This window comes from Syngnathus acus, chromosome 15 (genome assembly GCF_901709675.1).
Source record: "Syngnathus acus chromosome 15, fSynAcu1.2, whole genome shotgun sequence".
NCBI classification, from domain to species: Eukaryota; Metazoa; Chordata; class Actinopteri; order Syngnathiformes; family Syngnathidae; genus Syngnathus; species Syngnathus acus.
The window spans coordinates 8981941-9002658 of record NC_051100.1 but is presented as its reverse complement, the minus strand read 5'-3'; the positions used below and the strand labels follow the sequence as shown (position 1 = coordinate 9002658).

At 40.5% G+C, this 20718-nt stretch overlaps 2 protein-coding genes across 6 annotated transcripts; both read left to right on the top strand.

Moving 5' to 3' along the window:
- Positions 1-630: 630 nt before the first annotated feature.
- Positions 631-11098, top strand: fam135a (family with sequence similarity 135 member A). Of its 4 annotated transcripts, XM_037271577.1 has the most exons (21): positions 633-927; positions 1850-1982; positions 2785-2864; positions 2991-3130; positions 3209-3279; positions 3388-3561; positions 3721-3847; positions 4068-4221; positions 4587-4664; positions 5052-5101; positions 5944-6102; positions 6230-6303; positions 6402-6556; positions 6675-8532; positions 8616-8776; positions 8852-8943; positions 9022-9119; positions 9246-9397; positions 9476-9586; positions 9656-9769; positions 10078-11098. In XM_037271577.1, the coding sequence occupies exons 2-21, from the start codon at positions 1906-1908 to the stop codon at positions 10281-10283; spliced, it is 4131 nt and encodes a 1376-aa protein (XP_037127472.1). In that variant the 5' UTR covers positions 633-927; positions 1850-1905; the 3' UTR covers positions 10284-11098. The 4 variants fall into 4 exon arrangements, with proteins under 4 accessions (XP_037127474.1, XP_037127471.1, XP_037127472.1 ...); XM_037271576.1 differs by having other exon boundaries at positions 632-927; positions 9476-9769; XM_037271580.1 differs by lacking the exon at positions 4587-4664.
- A 661-nt stretch (positions 11099-11759) lies between these two features.
- On the top strand, positions 11760-20682 carry zgc:172136 (uncharacterized protein LOC566376 homolog). Of its 2 annotated transcripts, none has more exons than XM_037271702.1 (14): positions 11760-11927; positions 14610-14766; positions 14878-14968; positions 16179-16258; positions 16364-16440; positions 16560-16755; positions 17062-17217; positions 17365-17430; positions 18052-18120; positions 18194-18368; positions 18449-18733; positions 19032-19154; positions 19251-19306; positions 19425-20682. In XM_037271702.1, the coding sequence occupies exons 2-14, from the start codon at positions 14689-14691 to the stop codon at positions 19713-19715; spliced, it is 1743 nt and encodes a 580-aa protein (XP_037127597.1). In that variant the 5' UTR covers positions 11760-11927; positions 14610-14688; the 3' UTR covers positions 19716-20682. The 2 variants fall into 2 exon arrangements, with proteins under 2 accessions (XP_037127597.1, XP_037127598.1); XM_037271703.1 differs by having other exon boundaries at positions 19032-19171; positions 19425-19563.
- The last annotated feature ends 36 nt before the right edge of the window (positions 20683-20718 follow it).

The following is a 20718-nucleotide window of genomic DNA, read 5'->3' as shown; positions in this document are numbered from 1 at the left end:
GGTGCCTTTTTTAAGTCAGTCAAGATAAAAATAAAAAAGTGGTATGGGAATACGATTAGAGATGGCGGCTAGTAAGTAACAGCAAGGTGTGACCTTAGCGTGACTACATTAATGGGAAGGAAACATTCAGTCCATTCAATAGTACAGATAGTTTGTTTTGTTTTTATTGCGTAAAGTCAAATATTACAAATAATACAAAGCCTCCTGTTTGTTTTCAGACAAAAAAGTATTGCATAAAACCATTTGCAGATGAAATTGAAGGAGCAGAATAAACACAAAGAGAGAGAAAAAAAGCCATTTGAAAAGAAGTGAAAAGAAACATAGCTTATTAGCTCTCACCCCTTTATTGAAAAGTAATTATATGTACATATAATATATAAAATAACATATAATATACATGCATGTATGCATACTTATCTATTCACAGGCAAAAATATCTATACTCCTATACACATGGCATAAGTATACATATCCATGGCTACATACATATCCATCCATCCACACGCGCACACGCACTGCAGCAGTATGCACTGAAAGATTAAATCACATAAAGATCAATTTTATTTTTTTGTTTCTTTTTAATTCAGCCTCAATTAAACTCTTGCAGTCTCGGTTTGAGAGGAACTTGCTCCAGTGCTGCATCGACTGCACCTTCTAGCGTGTGTGCGCATGAACGCTCGCTCGTAAATGAGCAGTGTTAGCTACGCTCCTGACAGCCGTTCAGATTGTGCTCGGACTATTCACAATCTGAAGAGTAAATGGCCAATCTGTCATTTAAAGAGCGGCTGTCCTCTCTGTCTTTTCAGAAGATGGGCGAGTCATTGAGCAACTAAGAAGGCTATTCCGCTTGGACGTGGGAGAGGAAAGCAATATAGCAGGAAAGGAATACGTTGGTTAGCTAGCTAATGTTAGCTTGCCAGTGCAATGGTGAGTGAGGTTTTAGCTTCTTGTAAGCTAATCTTATTTTGCTAGCTATAACATTGCTACTTGTCAGTGCAACGCGGACGGACACTAGCGATTGTTACGCCGGTATCAGCTATTTGACGTTTGTGTGCGCTGTTGCGAGATGATTTGTCGACCCCACTTGACATGTTGTGGGCCCTCAAGCGAATCCTTAGCAAGAGTCACTCCCCACTTGAAACAGCAAGACACCATTGCTGAGTTTAGGAGTCTGCCAGTTCGGGACTAGTAGTCTACCCTACTAGTGCCGCACTTTAGTGCAGTTACACCTCTAAGGTTTTCTTTATGGCTAACAAATTGAGACAAGTCTGTTTTGGTCTTCTTAAATACAATAAGCTTAATCTTGAACTTAACCTGCAGAGCTATTTTCGCCAACTGTCCTACTTTCGTGCGTGTTACAATTTAAAAATACACAAGCGAAGCACATTTATTTATACTGTACATACGAGTGGTCGGAAATGTTTTGCACAAGTAATGCATTGGCGGAAACAACCAGTCAACAATCTGTTTATTTTCTTATTTGCATAATATTTGTAAAATACTGTAATTCATTTGAATAATTCATTCTAAATGTTTTGTTATTATTGAAATTAATCTGGTTAAATATTCTATTTAATTGCTATCAATAATTATAATGTATTATTAACGAATCAATTACTAAGTAAATAAAAACTATGCATGTACTGTATATCGTCATCGCCTTCCTAAGGCACAAAAAAAGCTGAATCAGATTGTGAGTATATAATAATTATTAATCATTTATAAGGGGTAGTGCTATGACCCTTGGACGGGGATGACGCTAAAGCTGTTCATCACTCAACTCTCGTTTATTTGACTCATATTCATACTTCTCTTTGTAATAACTGTTATATGTATCTGTTTTCTTTAGCAGGCCTTTGTATGTGTCCCAGATGATGTGAGGCAACTCAGCGTGTAGGCACCACCATGACTGAAGTTCAGGCCACGGTGGAGTTCTCAGTGGAGCTCCACAAGTTTTACAATGTGGACCTGTTCCAAAGAGGGTGAGTTAGACTTGATCGTGTCAAACTTTGGGGTCTCAGCAAGCTAATTATATTGGTGCAATCACCAAGGGATATGCCAAAGGTCATGGTGCATACATTGGTTCAGTTCACATTGGGTGTAGTGATAAGTGAATGAAATGTTAAATGAAGTTTGAGTTTTGTGTAGAGGAACAGCTTTAATGCCTTTTAAAATTAAATATCAGCAACATATTACCAATAGATAAAATCAATAATTTGTCTTTTCCAGAACCAAATGGTACAGACAAGTTCAATACTAACAGTTTGAACATGGGAAATTATTGTGCTATAAAAAGTACACTCTTTTTCTGCTAAACAAATCATTCTTATTTGCATATTTAAATGAGTAAGTTTTACTTTCTGCCAGAAGCATAAAATACTGTAGCTAGTCATGATGTGCATTTGCCAGAAGCTAAACTGCACTGTTTTTTGATGGATGAGGCACGTAAATAAAGTGTGAGGCTGTTCCACCTTGTGTCTCTTGCCATTCCTTTGTATGTGATGAGCATATTTTATTTAGTTGTAGGTAATTTTGAACTCCAGCAAAACAAAACCCTGCCTCGTCTCAGCATTACATGAAACAGTTCAACTCATGTAGATGAGTGACTGCAAAAGAAAGTGCTTATTATTTATTCAGAAAGGGTTTGTTGTCATTTTACAAATCAAGCCACTGGGAGGTAGTGGTAGTTTATTCATTTATTAGTGACACTCGAGACTGCACAAACATTCTGTAAGTCATGTCACATCAGTGTGTGTGTTTTTTCTTTAATATTTTAATTTTCAGGTTCTACCAGATTCGTGCCAGTCTGAAGATTCCACCTCGGGTGCCGCATAAAATTGAAGCCAGTCTTCTTCACCCAAGCGGTAATTACACATTATTTGTGAGGATGATTAAAATGTTTTCAAGCACTGGGTTTTATGTAGTAGTTAGGATTATAAAGAAGACATTCATGTGCATCAATGGGTCCACAAATGGTCTTCTTTGTCTAGGCTCTGATCTCGCATTTCCCGCTTCAGTCCAAGACGATGTCATCTCCAGCAAAACCTTTCAGATTCTGTACAAGAATGAAGAGGTTGTCGTCAACGATGTGCTCATCTTTAAAGTCATGTTGCTTCTGGATGAGAAGAAGGTTTTTGTTTTTAACTGTACTCTTGTGGAATATTGTATTGCATGCTTTTAACTGTTCTCTAAAAACATTCTAAAACAGGTGGAGGATTTTCTCTCTGATTTGGATTTCCAGCTCCTGTTAGATTTGTATTTCACTGATGGTGATTACACGTAAGTGTTGCTTGCTGTCTCCCGTCTTAGTGGTAGTCTCAAAGTAATTTTATGCGAGTGTGATAAAGCTAATGAATTATGTTTGTTCTTTTTGTTTCCTATTTACAGACCAGACGAGCCAAGCTCATTACAGAATATCAGCAGCCGCACACTCCGTTTGCACTTTAGCCTTCAGCGAGGCATCCACCAGCACATTAACGTCATGTTTGACTACTTCCACCTTTCGGTCATGTCCGTCGCTATTCACGCCTCCCTTGTGGCGCTACATCAACCACTTATCAGGTAAAACCGCTTCACACCTCAGCAAAGTCTTCCAGTCACATTTTGGCAAACCTCATATTTGCCTTTTATTGCTACACAAAGAACTACACACTTCACATTCACAGATTTTACAATAATATATGCTGAATTTCGTATACTTATATGTACTTTGCTGCCTAGTTTTCCTCGGCCAGTGAAGACAACATGGCTTAATCGCAATGCCCCGGCACAGAGCAAGGACTCAGTTATCCCGCCTCTAGAGAACGTGGTGTTTGGCAGCAGTTATGTCAAGCAGGTGTCAGCAGATGTAAGTTATCACACTAGTTCAATATTAAATTGAGTTTTGTTATTTACAGTAATATTGGAATCATATTTCATGTAAGACTTGAACAGGAAACCTCATTTTGAAATATTGGGAATACTGGAACACTAAATTTTATTACAATTTTATAATGTAAAAAAAAAAAAAATTTAGTAAATTCAGTCATTTATTTATCTCCTCATTTTTTCTCTTCTTAATCCCTCAGGGCAGGTCATTCCTGGTATCCGACCACTGTGTGCAGCATGCCCTCACCCTCCACCATAACATGTGCTCCAGTCTCTTACTTGCCTACCAGGGCCTGTTTGACTACTTCACCAATGTCACTAAGGACCTGCCATCTTCCCATCGTATGGAATTAGGTAAACAGCATCCTTGTTCATTCATTCATTCAAAGCAAACTGTACATGCAATGGAATGCATGCTTGTCTGTAGTCTTTATCATTGATATTTCTGAAGCATTACACGCAAGTTATATTTCATATTCTCATGTCATTTCATCCGAATGAAAATGTTGGACCCATCAAAGAATTTCCAAATTAATTTGCAATGATTACATCTATTAGCCCCGCACACCAAATCCTAATCATTAAAATGCCCAGGCGCAACTCAGTATTATGTTAATGACTCACCAAAACTAATATGCACCGGTGGACAAATACTAAACCATCCCAAAAGGACGAATTAATAAAAAGGTTAAACATGACTATATGTGGAATCTTACTAGCCAAGCCCAGCATGCAAGTCCTATATGAGCGAGTACTAAGAAGACCCTATCCCCGAAGTCAAAGGCACGTCTACATAGGTATGTCCTGCCCCTTATTATGCATACCACGAATCAGCCTGCCTTTCTCTCCTTTTTCCCCTCTTCACTCCACTTATCTTGTATCTATACAAAAAATGGTACACTCCTATTGCGACCATATACTGAGCAGATGAAACTAAACTGCTGCCAACTTTTTCCTCCCTGTCTCTGTTGCACACTTTTGAAGTCGTGGTAGTAGCCACCGACTTGAATAACGTTCATTATTTTCTGATCTTATCGTCTTGTCCTAGAATAATGATTACTTTCCCCACACGAGTACTCTCTAACACTGCACTGTTGTTCAGTCTTTCTCAGACATATCCATGTAGTCATCAGGTAAACTACACAAGTAAATCACAGGGGCAACACTGTTCTCTTTCTTTTCAGAAAAACATGACTTGGAGGCCCGTCTCACTGAGTTATGTGAACAAGTGAAGGTAGGACCTGTTGAATAATACAGCGATGCAAACATGTTCCACTCTCTAATAATGTAATACTTTTGTTCAAAGCAGACTGGCATGCCATCCATCAAAGTTGTTTTGGGACAATAGACTGATAGTAATGTTTATTTTACAACATGAACTATTTGCTTCACTTTGTAGGTTATCTATGTTTCTATTATCATTTTATAATCTTAATATTTTCCTTTTTTTTAACATTATGTAATAAGTGTAATAACTTTTTAACACTATATGGATATCCATTTATTCCTTCATTCATCTACTGAACCTCTCTATCCTCACGGGGTTGCGGGCATGCAGCAGCCTTTCTCAGCAGTATTTGGGCAGTAGGCGGGGGATGCCCTTAACTGGTCACCAATCACAGAGCAAACACAGACAAACATTTACACTCATAATCACACCTACACACAATTAATGGTACATGGGCCTCTTTGGAATGTAGAAGAAAACCAGACTACCCAGAAAAAAAAACAGTCCGGCACAGGGGGAACACGCAAAAGCCACATAGGAAGGCTGGAGCCAGAATTGAACCCTGCACCTCTGAACTGTGAGGTGGACGTGCTAACCAGTGCACCAACATACTGACTGATATCCAATTCATTAAAAACAAAATACTGTATACTAACTAGGTTTTAGAGCCAGAGTGAACTTAACTTATAGGTAATAACATGCATTTTACTTTAAAAAAAAATAAAAATAAAATAAAATAATTGTTTTTTCAAGTATCTCAGTGGAAAATGTCTCTGCAAGTGTTTCTACTCTACCGCTTCATGCTCACTAGAGCCCTCTGCTGGTGTTTTTTCCCCCCTTCAAACTAGCAAAAAGCAGAGTCCCCTGATGAGTTGGCAGAACTGGTTAACATGAATCTTGCCCAACTCTGCTCTCTGTTGATGGCTCTCTGGGGACAGTTTCTCGAGATTGTCTCCCTGCAGGAGCAAGTTGCTGCTCTTCTCGCTGTGGAGCACCACACACTAAGAGTGAGTTCAAACATCTAATCATTCAAACATGTAATCCTGGAATAACAAGCATTTCTGTCTCATCAAACTACACTCTGTAGTTGGTAAAGCAAACTTAATCTTGACGATGTACCTGCTGTTACTTCAGGTGAGGAGATTTGCAGAGGCCTTCTTCTGTCTCGAACATCCAAGACAGTCTGCTTTGGCCTATCAGGAGCTATAGTATGTTACAGTCTACTGTGAAAATCTTACTTTTGGTAAGATGATAGTGTACTTCCATGTGTTAAATGAGTTCTTTTCTTCTTTCCTCCCTCTGTCAGTGCCCACAGTCACCAGCAGATGACTAATGCCATCAAAAGTTCCAGCTACTTTCTTGCTCTGCCTCCACTTCCAGTGGAATGTGCAGATTTGGACGGCGACATTAGCTCTCTTCCGATCATTTTTGAGGATCGCTACCTAGATAGTATCACTGAAGGTCAGTGACAAACATTGGTGTACTTTTCAAAGGATCACAGAGTAGTTTTAAGTAACAAATGTGTTTTTTTGTTTTTTGTTTCTGTATTTATCATGGTCATCCTGGTTGGATTTTGAAGATCGCGACGGACCCTGGATGGGCATGCACAACACACGGTCAACGTCAGTGCCAAGTAAATCAGATAAATCTAGTTCTAAGGACTGCGCTGCAGTGGCCAGTCTTCTACCATCGGATTCTCAATGCACTTCTGCAACTAAAACCTGGTCTGACAGCTTTGAGCCACCTCCAAAATCCAAAGGAAAATCTGTCAAACTGAAGAAGAATTCAAAGATTGAGAATCCAAAGAAGCTAATTAGACATGGCTCCAAGGACTCAGTGATTCTGGTGGGTTATAAGAATCTCAAAGCTCCTTTTGCTGACCCTAACGCCAAGCATAAGGAAGGGGGTGCTCCCCTGAACTCAGCGGAGGACCAAGATGCCTTGCAAGTGGACTCGATTAGTTGTTTAAGGACTAATGATGATTCCGTCTCTGACCCCGGTGCCTCGTTGTCACATTTTGTTAAGACTGTGGTTGAGTCCGTCTCTGATGACAATAGAACTTATACTGCTGCTTGTCATCAGACAGACACCGGAACTGGCGCTATGTGCCAACAACCTCCTAACAAAGACGACCAAGTCGATCGTAGTAACCAAAAGCCGCTGCAGTGGTCTGCTGGACCTAAGCAAATTGATGTTAAACCAAGTCTCAAAAATGAAGGTGGAAAAGTTACAGTTATTACGCCGTGTCGGACCGATGGTGCTAATAACAGCAATATTCCAGAGATTACCCAGACAGAATGTTACTCTAGCCAGTCTGTGGTGGAGACAACACAACATTGCCAGCATCCCTGTCTGGTCTCGGTACAAGTAAAGAGTGATTGTATCAGGCTGCCCGATGGAGCAGCCCCGAGTGCCTCTTCCCGCCTCTCAGACTCTGGCATTGAGAGTGAGCCCAGCTCTTTTGCAGCTCATCTTGTTTCAGGGTCTCAGGGACTCAGTGTGGTTGACTCAACAATGGCTGGCCCCCAGCCAGAGAAGACGACAGTGAGTTCTGCTCTCAGGCCTGCGCAGCCAAGCGAAGTGCAACAGCGCTCTGAGGCAGCAGAGTCTCTTCAGCCAGAAGATAGCCGTGCTGCCAGAGGGGTTCAGTCATCGCTCACTTCTATCAATTCCTTGCCTTCAGACGATGAAGGTGAATATTCAAGTGGAGCTGACGTATTTTGCAGAAGGTCTAGTATTGTGGTACAGGAGCAGAGTGTTGTGTTTTCTGGGGAGCACACAAACAAACCCGCCGTTGATGCGGCCTGTCCCTCAGATTCCGCAACAGTAGATTCCCAGCTACTAAAATCTACCTGTGATTTTGAAATAGACCCCAACCTTATTGGGAGTCCTGAGGGCAGACTGGAGGAGGAATCTGGTCTCGAGGCCTTCAAAGAGTCTCGGAGTGAACCCCAAACTGCATGCCACTCAAGTAACTCCGCCACTAGTAGCACTGACCTGGTAAAACGTGGCATGGTAGAGAATTATTTTGGCTCAACTTCCAGCACAGATGTATCTGAGATAAGCCCTATAGAAACCTCCGCTATCACTCTGGGAATCCAAACAGGTCCTCAAGTTGAGGAGGATGAAGATGAAGGTGAGCACGAAATGATCGAGAACGGCTACTACGAGGAAGGAGATGCCTATGCCTTTGTCAATGGGGTTGCCGATGAGGAGCAAACTGGTGCTGGTAGCGCAGCTGCTCAGGACACGCAAGTTCTGTTCGAACAGCTCGTCATCGGCCACACGCACGAAAAGCAGGATTCCTCAAAAGCTCCTGACTGCTCCAACGTCGCCTCTGGTAGCACTGGGCAGAGGGCACGGAGACATCATCCTTCTTTCTCCATGTCTTGTAATCTCAAGTGGTATGAATGTGTACCTGCACCGCAGATGAAGGAGTGAGTTGTCATCTGACATTCATAGATTACCGTTAGGCACGCATGAGAACAAAGCATTCATCGATTCAATTGTGATCATGTAGATTCATCAAGGCCAAGGAAGAAATGAAGCAATTGAAGCTTCCGGGCATCTTGTACAGCGAAGTTCCAGAGCTGGCGTCCACAGTACCCTACTTCAGCTTGGAGGAAGATGAAAGCTGCGACGAGGGCATTCATCTTATTGTTTGCGTGCATGGCCTGGACGGTAAGGCTTCGCAGCATGTCCCCCCCCAAGCATTATATGCCATATGTGATGAGGTTGTTCCCCAAATTGCCACAGGCAATAGTGCAGACCTGAGACTAGTGAAGACTTATCTGGAGCTCGGGCTCCCCGGTGCTCGTATAGACTTCCTTATGTCCGAGAGAAACCAGGTGATCTTTCCTGAACATTGTTTCATGATTTTTTTTTGTGTGCAGTCAGCCTTATCATAACTTTTGTTTTCCACACAGAATGACACCTTCGCAGACTTTGAGTCAATGACAGACAGGCTGTTGGATGAAATAATTCAGTATATTCAGCTTTACAACCTTACTCTTTCAAAAATAAGGTAATTGTAACGTAATTCATATTTATTCATTGCACGATACTTGTTTTTGTTCATTTCAGTAGGCACAGCTTATATGTTCAATACACTGAATTCTATACATACCTTAACCTCTACTTTTCCTTTCAGTTTTGTGGGTCACTCGCTGGGGAATTTGATAGTTCGCTCTGTACTGACCAGGCCCAGGTTCAAATGTTACCTGAGTAGGTTACACACCTTCCTTTCACTCTCTGGTCCTCATTTGGGCACACTGTACAACAGTTCAGCATTGGTCAACACTGGTAGGTGTTGGGTCATGTCAGAGATTCTAATAATGGTGATAGCAGGCGGGATGCTGTTAAGCAACTTGTTGTTTCTAGGCCTTTGGTTCATGCAGAAGTGGAAGAAGTCTGGGTCATTGCTGCAGCTGACTTGCCGTGACCATTCAGATCCTCGACAGACTTTTCTCTATAAGCTCAGCAAGAAATCTGGTTTGTGGTGCCATTTTTGCCTTTTTTGCTTTTTAGCTACAAGTACCTCTAATGATGTTTTGTCTGCAGGTCTGCAGTTCTTCAAGAATGTGGTTCTGGTGGGTTCACTGCAGGATCGCTACGTTCCCTATCATTCTGCTCGGATAGAGATGTGCAAAACGGCATTAAAAGATAAACAAACCGGTAGGATACCTCAGTATTCAACTGCTGAGACGACCTTGTTCTGTTGCTCCTGTTCTGCATTTTTGTAAACATTCATTTCCATGCATTCTGTGTCTGCTAGCTATCTTGGCAGCATTTCTTTCATTAATTATTTTAAAGTGGAGAAGAGTCAGCCAAATAAGCAATATGAACAGCTCATTAAAGATTTGAACCTGTTCAGTGTTTATTTTTCATTTTTGTCATGGACTCTGGGCAGACCTTTAGCTGTCCTGTTGTAAACCCTTGAGCTATTTGACATGACAAAAATGTTTCCAATATGGCGTTACCAGGTCCCGTGTATGCTGAGATGATTGAAAATCTGCTGCTGCCAGTACTTCAGAACAAAGACTGCAACCTCGTCCGATATGATGTCATCCACGCGCTTCCCAACACAGCCAATTCTCTCATCGGTCGGGCTGCCCACATCGCTGTTCTCGATTCAGAGATCTTCCTGGAGAAGTTCTTCCTCGTTGCCGCTCTCAAGTTCTTTCAGTAGAACTGCATGAGGGAAAAGAGAATGTGGAGCTAATAGCTCACTTCATTTGAATTTTACTCCAGTGACCATTGTTGGACTACTTATATATACTTTTTAATGAACCAAGTCATGCATCCTAATTATTTTTTCTCTCTCTGTTCACAGTAATAATGGAGTTTGGTTTTATTTTTCTACTGCCAATCATGTGTTTGCAACATTTCTGCCAAGTTTTCATTATTCTGTTCATTGTTATTTATGTATGTTCCTATACAACTGTATATTTGATTCATTTTAGCTGTTGAAATGAAACTAGAGCTGCTACATTGTTAAAATGGAAAGTCTGCACATAGTCCCCATTTGAAAACCAGTTTTTAGAGACCTTGCATTCATTTGCACCACAACTACATTTTACAAGCTTTTGTACAGAAAAGTCATTTGTACAGGTTGCTTTTGTATTGACTATTTTCCATCCTTTTTTAAAAGAAATGTTTGGATTTGAAACAGCAATGTTATGCTCAGACTTTGAAGCTTTTCATTTGTTTTTAATTCTTTATGCAGCATTGTGCACATTTGCCAACACGGTGTTGGAGAAAATAAAACTAAAGCATAACATTTTCTCACAGGGAGCTTAAGCAATGCTCATTGTTGAACAAAAGCACATTTGATTTATGTCACCTGTTTATTGAGAACGTATTGCCAGTGTTTGGTTGGTGACATTGGGTGATTGTGTCAACTGGAAAGCATTGTTTGGACTAAAACGTGTTTTATTGGTAAATGTTTATATTATTGTACCATTACAATTGACTCTATAAAACTTAATTTCTGATTTAACATTACTGCAGAGTATGTTGTTGCTTTTATGTACACATGTCAAACCCCTCAGTAGATGGCAGTGTTTATTAACCAAAGCATTCTGGCAAATTTGTATTTCACAGCACATGTATTGCATAAGCAAAGATTTATGGTGGAAATATGTTGAGTGAAGTACATCAAAAGATCTAATTATAGTGGTGGACACACTGTGGTCAGGAACCGCTCCACGCCCTTTCCACCCCCAGGGCAACGTTTGCTGGCAACATTGAAAATACTTTAAAATGTACTTCGAAAGAAATACCCCGCTAAGTAAAACAAAAAATCCAACGGAATAATTCACACTATAAATTTCAAACTCTAATAATTAGAAATTCATTAGATTATTGTCTAATTGTAGTAAATAGACCCCCCACCCCACCCCTAAATCAGGTTTCTCCTAAACATCCCACACATGAGGTAAATATTTAATATATTAATTCAACAAGATTTTGTTTTTATCCATCCATACACTTTAAAAATTGTGACTTTTCTTCCGGTGCGTTTTACGGGGGTTAAAACAAATGCTAATTTGAGATTTCCTTCAAATAACGTCTGAACATAAAACAGCAAAACAGTGTAGCACCCCTCAAATCTGTACAATGGTACAGTCCAAATCTGACCCCTTTTGGCTGCGGTTTAAGTGGTTCCATCTACACACGCTATGGTTAGGGGTGTGCAGTTCTGATCATCTTAGCGTATGTGTGTATTTAACTCACATTTTAAAAAAGAGTTTTTAAAAAGAATGTGTTTTATCTTACTCCGGAGCAAGCTCTGACGAAAAATATGATACTCATCTCCGACATGTGACGCCCGGTGAGTTTCTGCTAGTTTGTCAAGTTAAATAGTTGGCGCACTTGTTGCTCTCTTGCGCTCAATTGGGAGCGTTACTGACCGTTACGGTTTAATCGAAACGGTTTGACGCATCGCATACTACTACTTCTTTTATCGCGTGTCAAATTAGGATTAATATAAAACAATTCCATTCGCTGTTAGAAGTCTTTAGGGTCTGCCAGATTGTTTTTGTTGAAACCTTTAAGCTCCACATTGGATTTTGATTCACTGCACATAATTTAGCTGTCTAATTTTTTGAAAGGTGCACCCTTTTTTTTTTTTTTTTTTTAAATCCCTTTTCCGAGACGTGCGTGTGTGTTTTGGTCAGTTCAGTTCAGAGTTGACGCCCCCGCCCCCCCCCCCCCAAAAAAAAAAAAAAAAACCTGGACGGTGAAGTGGGGTTGTTTTTTCCAGCAGTGGGGATTATAACAGTCTTGGAAGGGTATTAAATAAATCTGCAGATGGCAATTGGCACATGTGAAGTCAGCTTTGATCCTGATCATCAACTAGCGGGGGATGTCTCAAACTGTAAACTTACTTCAGATGTTCACAGTCGTATGCATTTATCATGTATCCAAGCAAAATCTTTATTTTACTTTATTGACTGCATTAAAATTTATTTTTTTAAATGTCCTTATTGTAGGTTGATAGAGGATCTCCCATTTAGTGTTTTCCTATTTTATTAGGGGATCCACATCTTTTGCACACCCCCTGTAAGACCTCCTGCATCCTTTTTCAGGGGATAAAGTGGGTGTTTTCCCACTCGAGGAATGTTTAGAGCTTCCAAACAACCCTTTCAGCTCTTTTCTTCCTTTCTTTTGCAGCATTCAAATTTGCATCTTGTAAAAGTAATGCTGTCTAATTTCTGACCAAACCCAAACTAGGAAATATTAAATACTGTATTATTATCAAATGCCAGTCTATCCATGAGCACTTGGAGGGTGGGAAAACTTAGCATAGATGCCAAAGAAACAAACACAACATGGATCTGAATTGATATTGGTGATGATAAAGATGGAGGCAAAATAATCGCAGGGTTCAGATCAGTCAGTATGGAATTCCACTTGCAGTGTTTTGTTTTTTTTGTCCCGACTCCCAACCCAATTTATGCAATTTCCTGAGGTGGAAAGAGCCTTTAGTTTAAAGTAATCTGAGATCTTAGAGAACTAATACTGCTCATTATTAAAATAAGTGTCCTACCCCCCACCCTGTGATTCTCCTGTTAACCATGAATGTACACTGATTGTGTTTTTTATTGTTTCCCTCTCACTGAATAATTTCACAGCATTTCGAATGAAAACCTGTGTCGCCTGATCATGAACTTCAGATTTAATTGTTTGACTTGTCCCGGTGAGCGAGTCAGATTTTCATGTTACTGGAAGTTCAGGTTTTTGGACGTCTGTTTGTCCTGACACCATGATGTCAGTGAGAATCTGTCTGAACATGTCCATAAGTCAAATTTGACAACACGATGTTCTTACCTCCAAGTATAGAACTGTTGCTGTAATTATCTTTTTTTTAATCCTTACTTGCAAGAAGTAATGGCTCCAAGTTTCAAATGAGCTGTTCCCGATTGTTTATTATTTCCCCTCTTGACTGTTTATTGTCAAGAGCAGGTTTTAAAGGGATCAGCGTCAGCGTACGGCCGTAATTAAACTGATTAATTCATCCTAAGACTTTAATCAGATGAGCCTTGTACCAGTTGGGGCTTGAGGGGGTTAGCATGGAGGGCCAAACTTCAGGTGAGGCTCCATGGCAAACATCCTAATTGTGTACTAGAACCTCTGAAAAAGAACTCTACTGCCAATGTGGCATTTTAATATTATTAGTAGTCACATTCAGCAGAAAAGTTAAGAAAACCTTATTAAGAATTAGTAATTTTAGTTTATCTTAAGTGTAAAAAGGAGTTAACCACAATGTAATGGACAATCATTAAAACATGATAAGAAATGAACAGTATGTATAATTTTGTGGCCAGCAGTGTGTTTTTCTCTTCTCTGGATCTTTCCTTTAACAGGCCTGACTAAGGCCTCTGTTCATTCCGGGGAAATAAAATCTCAAAGGCAAACCCAGTTAATCCCCAGATGCTCACTGAATTTGGCTCAATTAATCAGATACACTGAATTCTCAGTATGCTTAAGTCTTGTATGATGTCATGTTTGTATGATAGAAGTTTGTTGTAATGTTTTTTTTCAAGCAAGCAAATTGCAAATACTATTTTATTACTCTTTATTATTTTATTTTCAGGCACCATTGTAACTGCACCACTAGAGCAAATATTACATATCGCAATAGCTTTATTTTGCCTCCAACTGTCATGAGCTCAGTTTTAAGACTATTTTCAGGATGAACATTTTTTTCCAGTGATGCACTTATTAGTCATCTGATTAATTGGATCAATAACTACTTGTGCCTTCTGTTGGATATGCTTGAGTGAGTGATGTTGAAGTATTTTCTTTTGTCGAGATAATCGTCTTGATGGATCACATACTGATTTTCCTCTGGCTCTCTGGACACAAAATCAATAAAATAACAAGAGTATCAAAATAACAGAAGACTTTTACTGACATGTCTTGGATTATTATGAAAGGAATGCCACATAATCTGCCGTACGATTTGTTTTTCTTTTCTGGCAATCATCTCTTATTTGACATCTCTTTTAAGATCTGACATGGATGAAGTGTCGTGGATCAGCCAAGAGCTTTAAACACGGATAGAGTTGTGATTGTCACAAGGTGCCAAAATGACCTCCTCTGTAAAGCAGCAGAGAAACATTTGTGTTCTTCTCCCCAACAAAAACCAGCTGGAGATCTCTATTGGGGTGAGTTTGCATCTTAGTTATAATTTTCGGCCTCTCAAAATGGTTCTTTTGCCCCCTAAAATGGTGGCATCATGGTAAACAAAGTTCTCTGTGGTTCTCTGTGTGCTCCAGCCAAAGGCCACGGGGCAAGACGTTTTCAATGAGGCGGCAGAGCGTCTTGGCATCAAAGAGATGCACTTGTTTGGCCTCACAGTGGTGCGAGGTAAGTCCACTCACTCTTCATTGATTCCTGTAACCACGAAAATCCTTCCATCTTGTGTGATATTGCTTAACTTTTGTTTTGCTGTTTTTAATCACTAAATAATTACAAATAAACGCAAATAACTGGTTAATATATGGTTAATGTTTTTCAATACACTTTAACACAAATAAAATTGTATCAGACTAGTCGAATAATCGAATATAAAAATATTTTATCGTGACAGCCCTACCTCTTGTGGCTTTCAAATTATGCAAGCAGTTTTAAAACTTCTTGTGCCCCCTTTAAGACGAAGCATAGCTTACTATGCTTTTCATTCTTATTTTATTTATTCAGTATGTGTACTTAAGCTACATTGTACTGAGCACTTAAGACATGACCACGGCTACAGTGAAGTTTCTTTGCCACTGAGCTCATGTCGATTTTCTCACAAATTTCCCAGAAAGCTTTAGCGCGTCTTTCGCATCTCCATGAGTAACTGTTGTACTGAGTGGCCTCTGAGCCATACCATCATTCTTTCTTGCTTGCTCAAATGCATTGAGATATCTCGGAAATCTTGTGTGGCACACCTCTATAACAAGCAGCCTTTTGTTTTTTTGTGGTGTTGGTTCAACGATCACTTGGGTCGGGATTCCTGCAATATTAACTTCATTAAGCCTGGAATGCACCCTTGCATTCCTCCCCTTCATGGACGGGAGGGAGGGATTGATGAGCAGGGTGGGGGTCTGGGGGGGAAATGGGGCAGAATAGAGGAGGCGGAGTGGTCGTCTAATGACTCAACTCGAACTCAAGATCTTGAGCCGTGAATGAGTCAGTGGTCCCGAAACTCCTATGAATTGATGGATGTTGACAAGAACAAGTTGTGAAACAGCTCGCTGAACATTATTCAGCTATGCAACAAAAGAGATAAGGTTGACCCAAAAAGAAAAAAAAAAAAATGCCCATGTCTTGACTCATAGGACCAAGCAGAGACTGATACCTTCTTTTCAAATTCTGGACTGAATCAGAATTCAAACAACTATCTGCTGCTAAAACGGTAGTAATTGGTAGAAGCTAGATAGCTGCCTCCCTCGCTAACTAAAGCATAAGGCCTCCTTTTTGTCTTTCACCCCAATTAAGCCCATTGTTGGACACATTTTCTGCCTGGTTGCATTATTGTTTTGTTTTCCCTCTAACTGTCCGCTTGATTCCTGGTTGTCTTTCTTTTGCCTAGACAACGAGCACATATTTTTAGACATGGAGGAGAAGTTGACCAAGTACTTACCCAAAGAATGGAAGCAAGAGTCCGGAAAGGTGAGGAAGCATTTGAAAGTTTACAAACACAGAACATACAACAAAGCATCAACTTTGTCGCTCCAAATTTGAGACTGGTTCCATTTCAATGGCTTACACCCGTAGGGTTTTGAGAAGAGAGCCTTTCCTCTTGTGCTGTGCATCAAAGTCCAGTACTATGTTGAGAATGGCAGACTTATTAGGTATGTACTTTCTTTCATGCATTATTATTATTGCTGTACACCATCCATCTTTGTCCTCCCTACTGACACCTCGTGCAAGCCTCTCATCATGTTTTCCATTTTTTTGGGTTCTGTACCAGCGAACGCAAGGCACGCCATCTCTACTACTCTGACCTACGCGAGCGGGTGTTGCGCTCCGAATGCCGTCAGCAGGAGGAGGTGTACTTCCAGCTAGCAGGTTACGCCATGCAGGCTGACCTCGGGGACCACCAACTGCCCAAGGAGGGGGAAGAGTGTGTCCCTTACTTCGAACCCAAGGAGTACTTTCCTCCATGGGTATATACGCACACAAGCGTTTTATTTCAAATTCCATTTTTGGTTTGAATTTATTGGACTTTTTAATAGTCAAGTTGGCGAAAGACGTACATTCAGATGATTGTCTAAAATTAGAAATGCCAGTCAAAATGCTTGCTGAGGAGTTATTGCCTTCATGATAAGTGGTGAAGCATACCCGATTTTTGCTATCAACACACCATAATCCGCTCTCTCATACATTGGGACAAAAACAAAAAGCTTGCATTAATATTGAGAATTTTATGCTAATTTAATATTATCTATAATTCCTTCCTTCTATTCCTCTAGATAATAGCCAAGCGGGGACTGAACTATCTCCTCTGCCATGGCCCCAAAGTGCACCAGGACCTGTGGGGCATGTCGGCACGTGATGCCGTCCTCCTCTTCATCAGAGAGTCATGTCGACTTGAGGATGTCCCAGTCACATTTTACAGACTGCAAAAGGTCACGAGTCAAGGGCAAACCTTTTTTAGCTGTTCCTAGCCACCTTTGAGTGTTTAAAAACCACATAAGATGGATGTTTAGCCAGACTCTCAATCTTATCTGTTCTGCTCAAAATCTTGACTGACATCTCATTATTCATGTGTCCAGGACAAGAAGGAAGAGAGGGGAACGGCAGTACTCGGCCTGACCCTGAGAGGAATGCAGGTTTATCAGGTACGTGCATGTGCTCGTACGAATGGGTGGGTAGTCCGCTGCTTGTACATGACGCGCAAACCAGAAGATTTGAGTTTACTCACAGATGCCCTCTTTGGATCCGTGGCCTGTTAAAGCCTTAGCAGATGTGTAAGGAATGTGTGGGTTGCCACCAGCAACGGCGCATCAGCAGATACGAGGCGTCTGCCAAATGCGTCACTTGTTTGATGTGTCCATCAGAGACCATCTGGGGGGGATTAGGGTGTTGGGGTCTGAAAGGTCCGACGGACCGTGAGATACTACAAAACACTCTGAGCCTTCCCGTGTTTAAGAGGCCTAAACCAAATACACAAGCAATCTTCATCTTTTAAAAACAGAGAGAAGGCTCTGTTTTCTAATTTTGCTTGTTAGTAGGATTATCCAAAAATTACCATAACGAATTTGTTGGACACAGTCTAAGGAATATATTCTTATTTATATATTTATATCTCATTTTTGTTAACATTGAGAGAAGGCATATGTACCTACTCATGAATTAGGATTTCTTAGCCATTTGATGTGTGTCTGCCCTCAGTTTAGTGGTGCGATAGTTACTATATGTGTATAACAGAATCTTCAACGATTGTTGTGTTGTGTCTCTAGGAGGCGAACAACATCAGACACCTGCTGTATGACTTCCCCTGGTCCAATGTGGGACGACTCACCTTCCTGGTAATCATTTCTATTCTCTTGTTGTGTTTGAGATTGTGTAGTTGGCATGACTCTGTGTTTTCTTTCTGCTCAGGGAAAGAAATTTGAGATTCAGCCAGATGGCTTACCATCAGCCAGGAAGCTCGTTTACTACACTGGGTCGTCATTCCGCTCGCGACACCTTCTCTTGCACCTGAGCCGCAGCCATCGCATTTACCTCAGCCTCCAGCCGGCCCTCAGGCACCTCCGCCAGTTAGAGGAGAGTGAAGGTACAAGAAGCACAATTTTCTTTAGCAACTACTAGCATTGCTTTGTTTATGACCAGATTTGTTTTTGTTTACTGTATAAGAAAAAAAGCGTTACAGGGAGTCCTACATCAGCGATGATCTGGATTTGGACCCACCGGGCAGCGAGAGCAGCCCGGGTTTGTCCCGCATTTCCACCGGCAGCTCGGGCATAGAAGCTGACACTCGCCAACACAGCATCTCCACCGAAATGACCTCCATGGAGGAGGAAGCGGAACAGAAGGCAGAGAAATGTTCGTACTCCGCAGCCAGCCAAGTCAGCTCCTCCACGTCTGGCCTGGGCAGCGGCAGGAAAGCTCACACAGAGGATGAGGAGTGGAAAGAGCAAGGTAAGAAATTCACGCACAACCCAGGTGCCTTCAATTTCATGAAAATGTTGGAATTTTTTATTTTTCAAGGATTAAGAATGATGGGGCAAAATACTTGAATTTCACAAGCACTGGCTTTGTAGAAATGCTTTTGTAAAAGGGTTGGAAGGTGCAATCAAAATCAGAAAATTAAATTAACTTTGGAAGTTGTGCCTGCATACTTTGAGGAAATTGTCTCAATTCCTTTAGCCTTTGGAAAAAGATCCATCTGGAGGTGAAATATGTCATTTGGCTGCCATGCTTAATTTTTGTACTCCAGAAATGAAGGCGGATGTCAGACAGGAAGTTGTTGCGGATTATCCAGATGAGATGTTCCAGATGGCTAATCTTCTCGATGAGCTGTCGGTAGATTGCAGACTCTTCTCTGAGACAAAATCGGCAGGTGAGAATATCTATGATGTAAGTGCAATCAGTAATGCAGGTTCTATTTTTTTTTTTACTTATCTGTAATGCGTATTGTATTACATGTTTGCTACAGAGAACAAAGTGTGCCTCCCAGAACATCTCCTAATTGGAGATAAAACTAGTATCCAGGTATGTTTTTTATTTATTTATTGCTGCCAAGTGTTTTTTTTTTTGTTTTTTTTTACCGATTAATTGATCATGTTTGTCTTTAATTTTTTTCCCGTATTTTCTTATGCTACTTATTTAGGTAGTGGAAACTAAATCGTATGCTTCCGTGGACCGGCACAGCCAAAGTCTTGACGATGTCAGTTTGTTCGCACCTCAGTCACCACTAGGGACCACACTGCCAGCCGATTCTTCACACAGCTACACCTTCGGCCTCTCTGAGAACTCAGCGGATGCAAAGACACCCGTGGCTCACGACTATTACCCTTTTTTACATTGCCAAGCCAAACCTTCCTTCTACGGCCACAGGTCTACCAATTGCCTGTCACTGGACCTGTTAGAAGACGAATACTTCCTGGAGTTCATTCTGTGAATTGGTTGTTTACGGAATCTTTTTTTTATTTTTTTTATTTGGCCCAGGTGACAACAGTGGACAGCTCATTTCTCATGTATGTTTATTTTAGTCCTATAACTCTGTGGATGCCACAGTTTTTTTTATTCAGAAAAAATCTTTGTGATATATTTATTGATTTTTCTATGTTTTGTACATATTGCTTGCAAATGCATTTTATGACATTTCAGCTTCTACATACAAAAAAAACCCCAAGCATTTTGTTTTTTGTGCCGGCAATCTCCTGAGAGGTTGACGTTAAGGGCAAAATAAGTTCATGTTGTGATCTTTTGGTTATTCATCAAATGGAATCTCCATTGCTATTTGTTCACTCGGGCACTATCGGAACATTTGGAATGTGCTTGTTATATGCTGAAAATATTCAAAAGTCACAGTGCCAACGATAATGCTTCTCTAACATTTTACACTCTGTTTTTCTACAGTGTGCTTGGTCATCCTTCCAACTATTCTGCCCCAGCAAATGTAGCATGTAGTGTGGGAGAAAAAAAACTTCTTGCCGGCTTGTAAACCATTCATTCATTCCAAAGTCTCCACACCTCTTCTATTGCTTTCACTTTTTCAACAGCAATGTTTCCAAATCACAATCTATTTCAGTAACAGTGACATTTATAATGAATCTGCAGTATTTTTGTATTATATAACCTTCAAACAAAGAGCCTCTCTGTCAAGTTATTCTTTTTCACAGAGATTTTTTTCACTGTTTTGTAAATGCTAATTAAAATGCAAAGAAGCCAGCATGAGCTCACTGGAAAGGAATGCTAGTGCTCAAACGCTAAACTCTATTCCGATAAGGTATGACCAACATGCGGGTTATTCCCAGGGCAAATGCTGTTTTTTTATAAAGGCAAAAATAAATTTTACTTTCTGAAATCTTTTGTGTAAAATAATAATTCTGATGCAGAGTATATATAAAGTATGCACAACCCTGGTTCTGCAATAATTTCATTCAAAACATTAGAAATTA

Bases quoted from the DNA above. Each gene is read 5' to 3' on its own strand.
- fam135a (XM_037271576.1), top strand. From the start codon at position 1,906: ATGACTGAAGTTCAGGCCACGGTGGAGTTCTCAGTGGAGCTCCACAAG. The intron at 6,304-6,401 runs GTATGTTACAGT...TCCCTCTGTCAG, and splicing joins TTGGCCTATCAGGAGCTATA to TGCCCACAGTCACCAGCAGA. The intron at 8,777-8,851 runs GTAAGGCTTCGC...AAATTGCCACAG, and splicing joins TTGCGTGCATGGCCTGGACG to GCAATAGTGCAGACCTGAGA.
- zgc:172136 (XM_037271702.1), top strand. From the start codon at position 14,689: ATGACCTCCTCTGTAAAGCAGCAGAGAAACATTTGTGTTCTTCTCCCC. The intron at 18,121-18,193 runs GTAATCATTTCT...CTTTCTGCTCAG, and splicing joins TGGGACGACTCACCTTCCTG to GGAAAGAAATTTGAGATTCA. The intron at 19,155-19,250 runs GTGAGAATATCT...TGTTTGCTACAG, and splicing joins CTCTGAGACAAAATCGGCAG to AGAACAAAGTGTGCCTCCCA.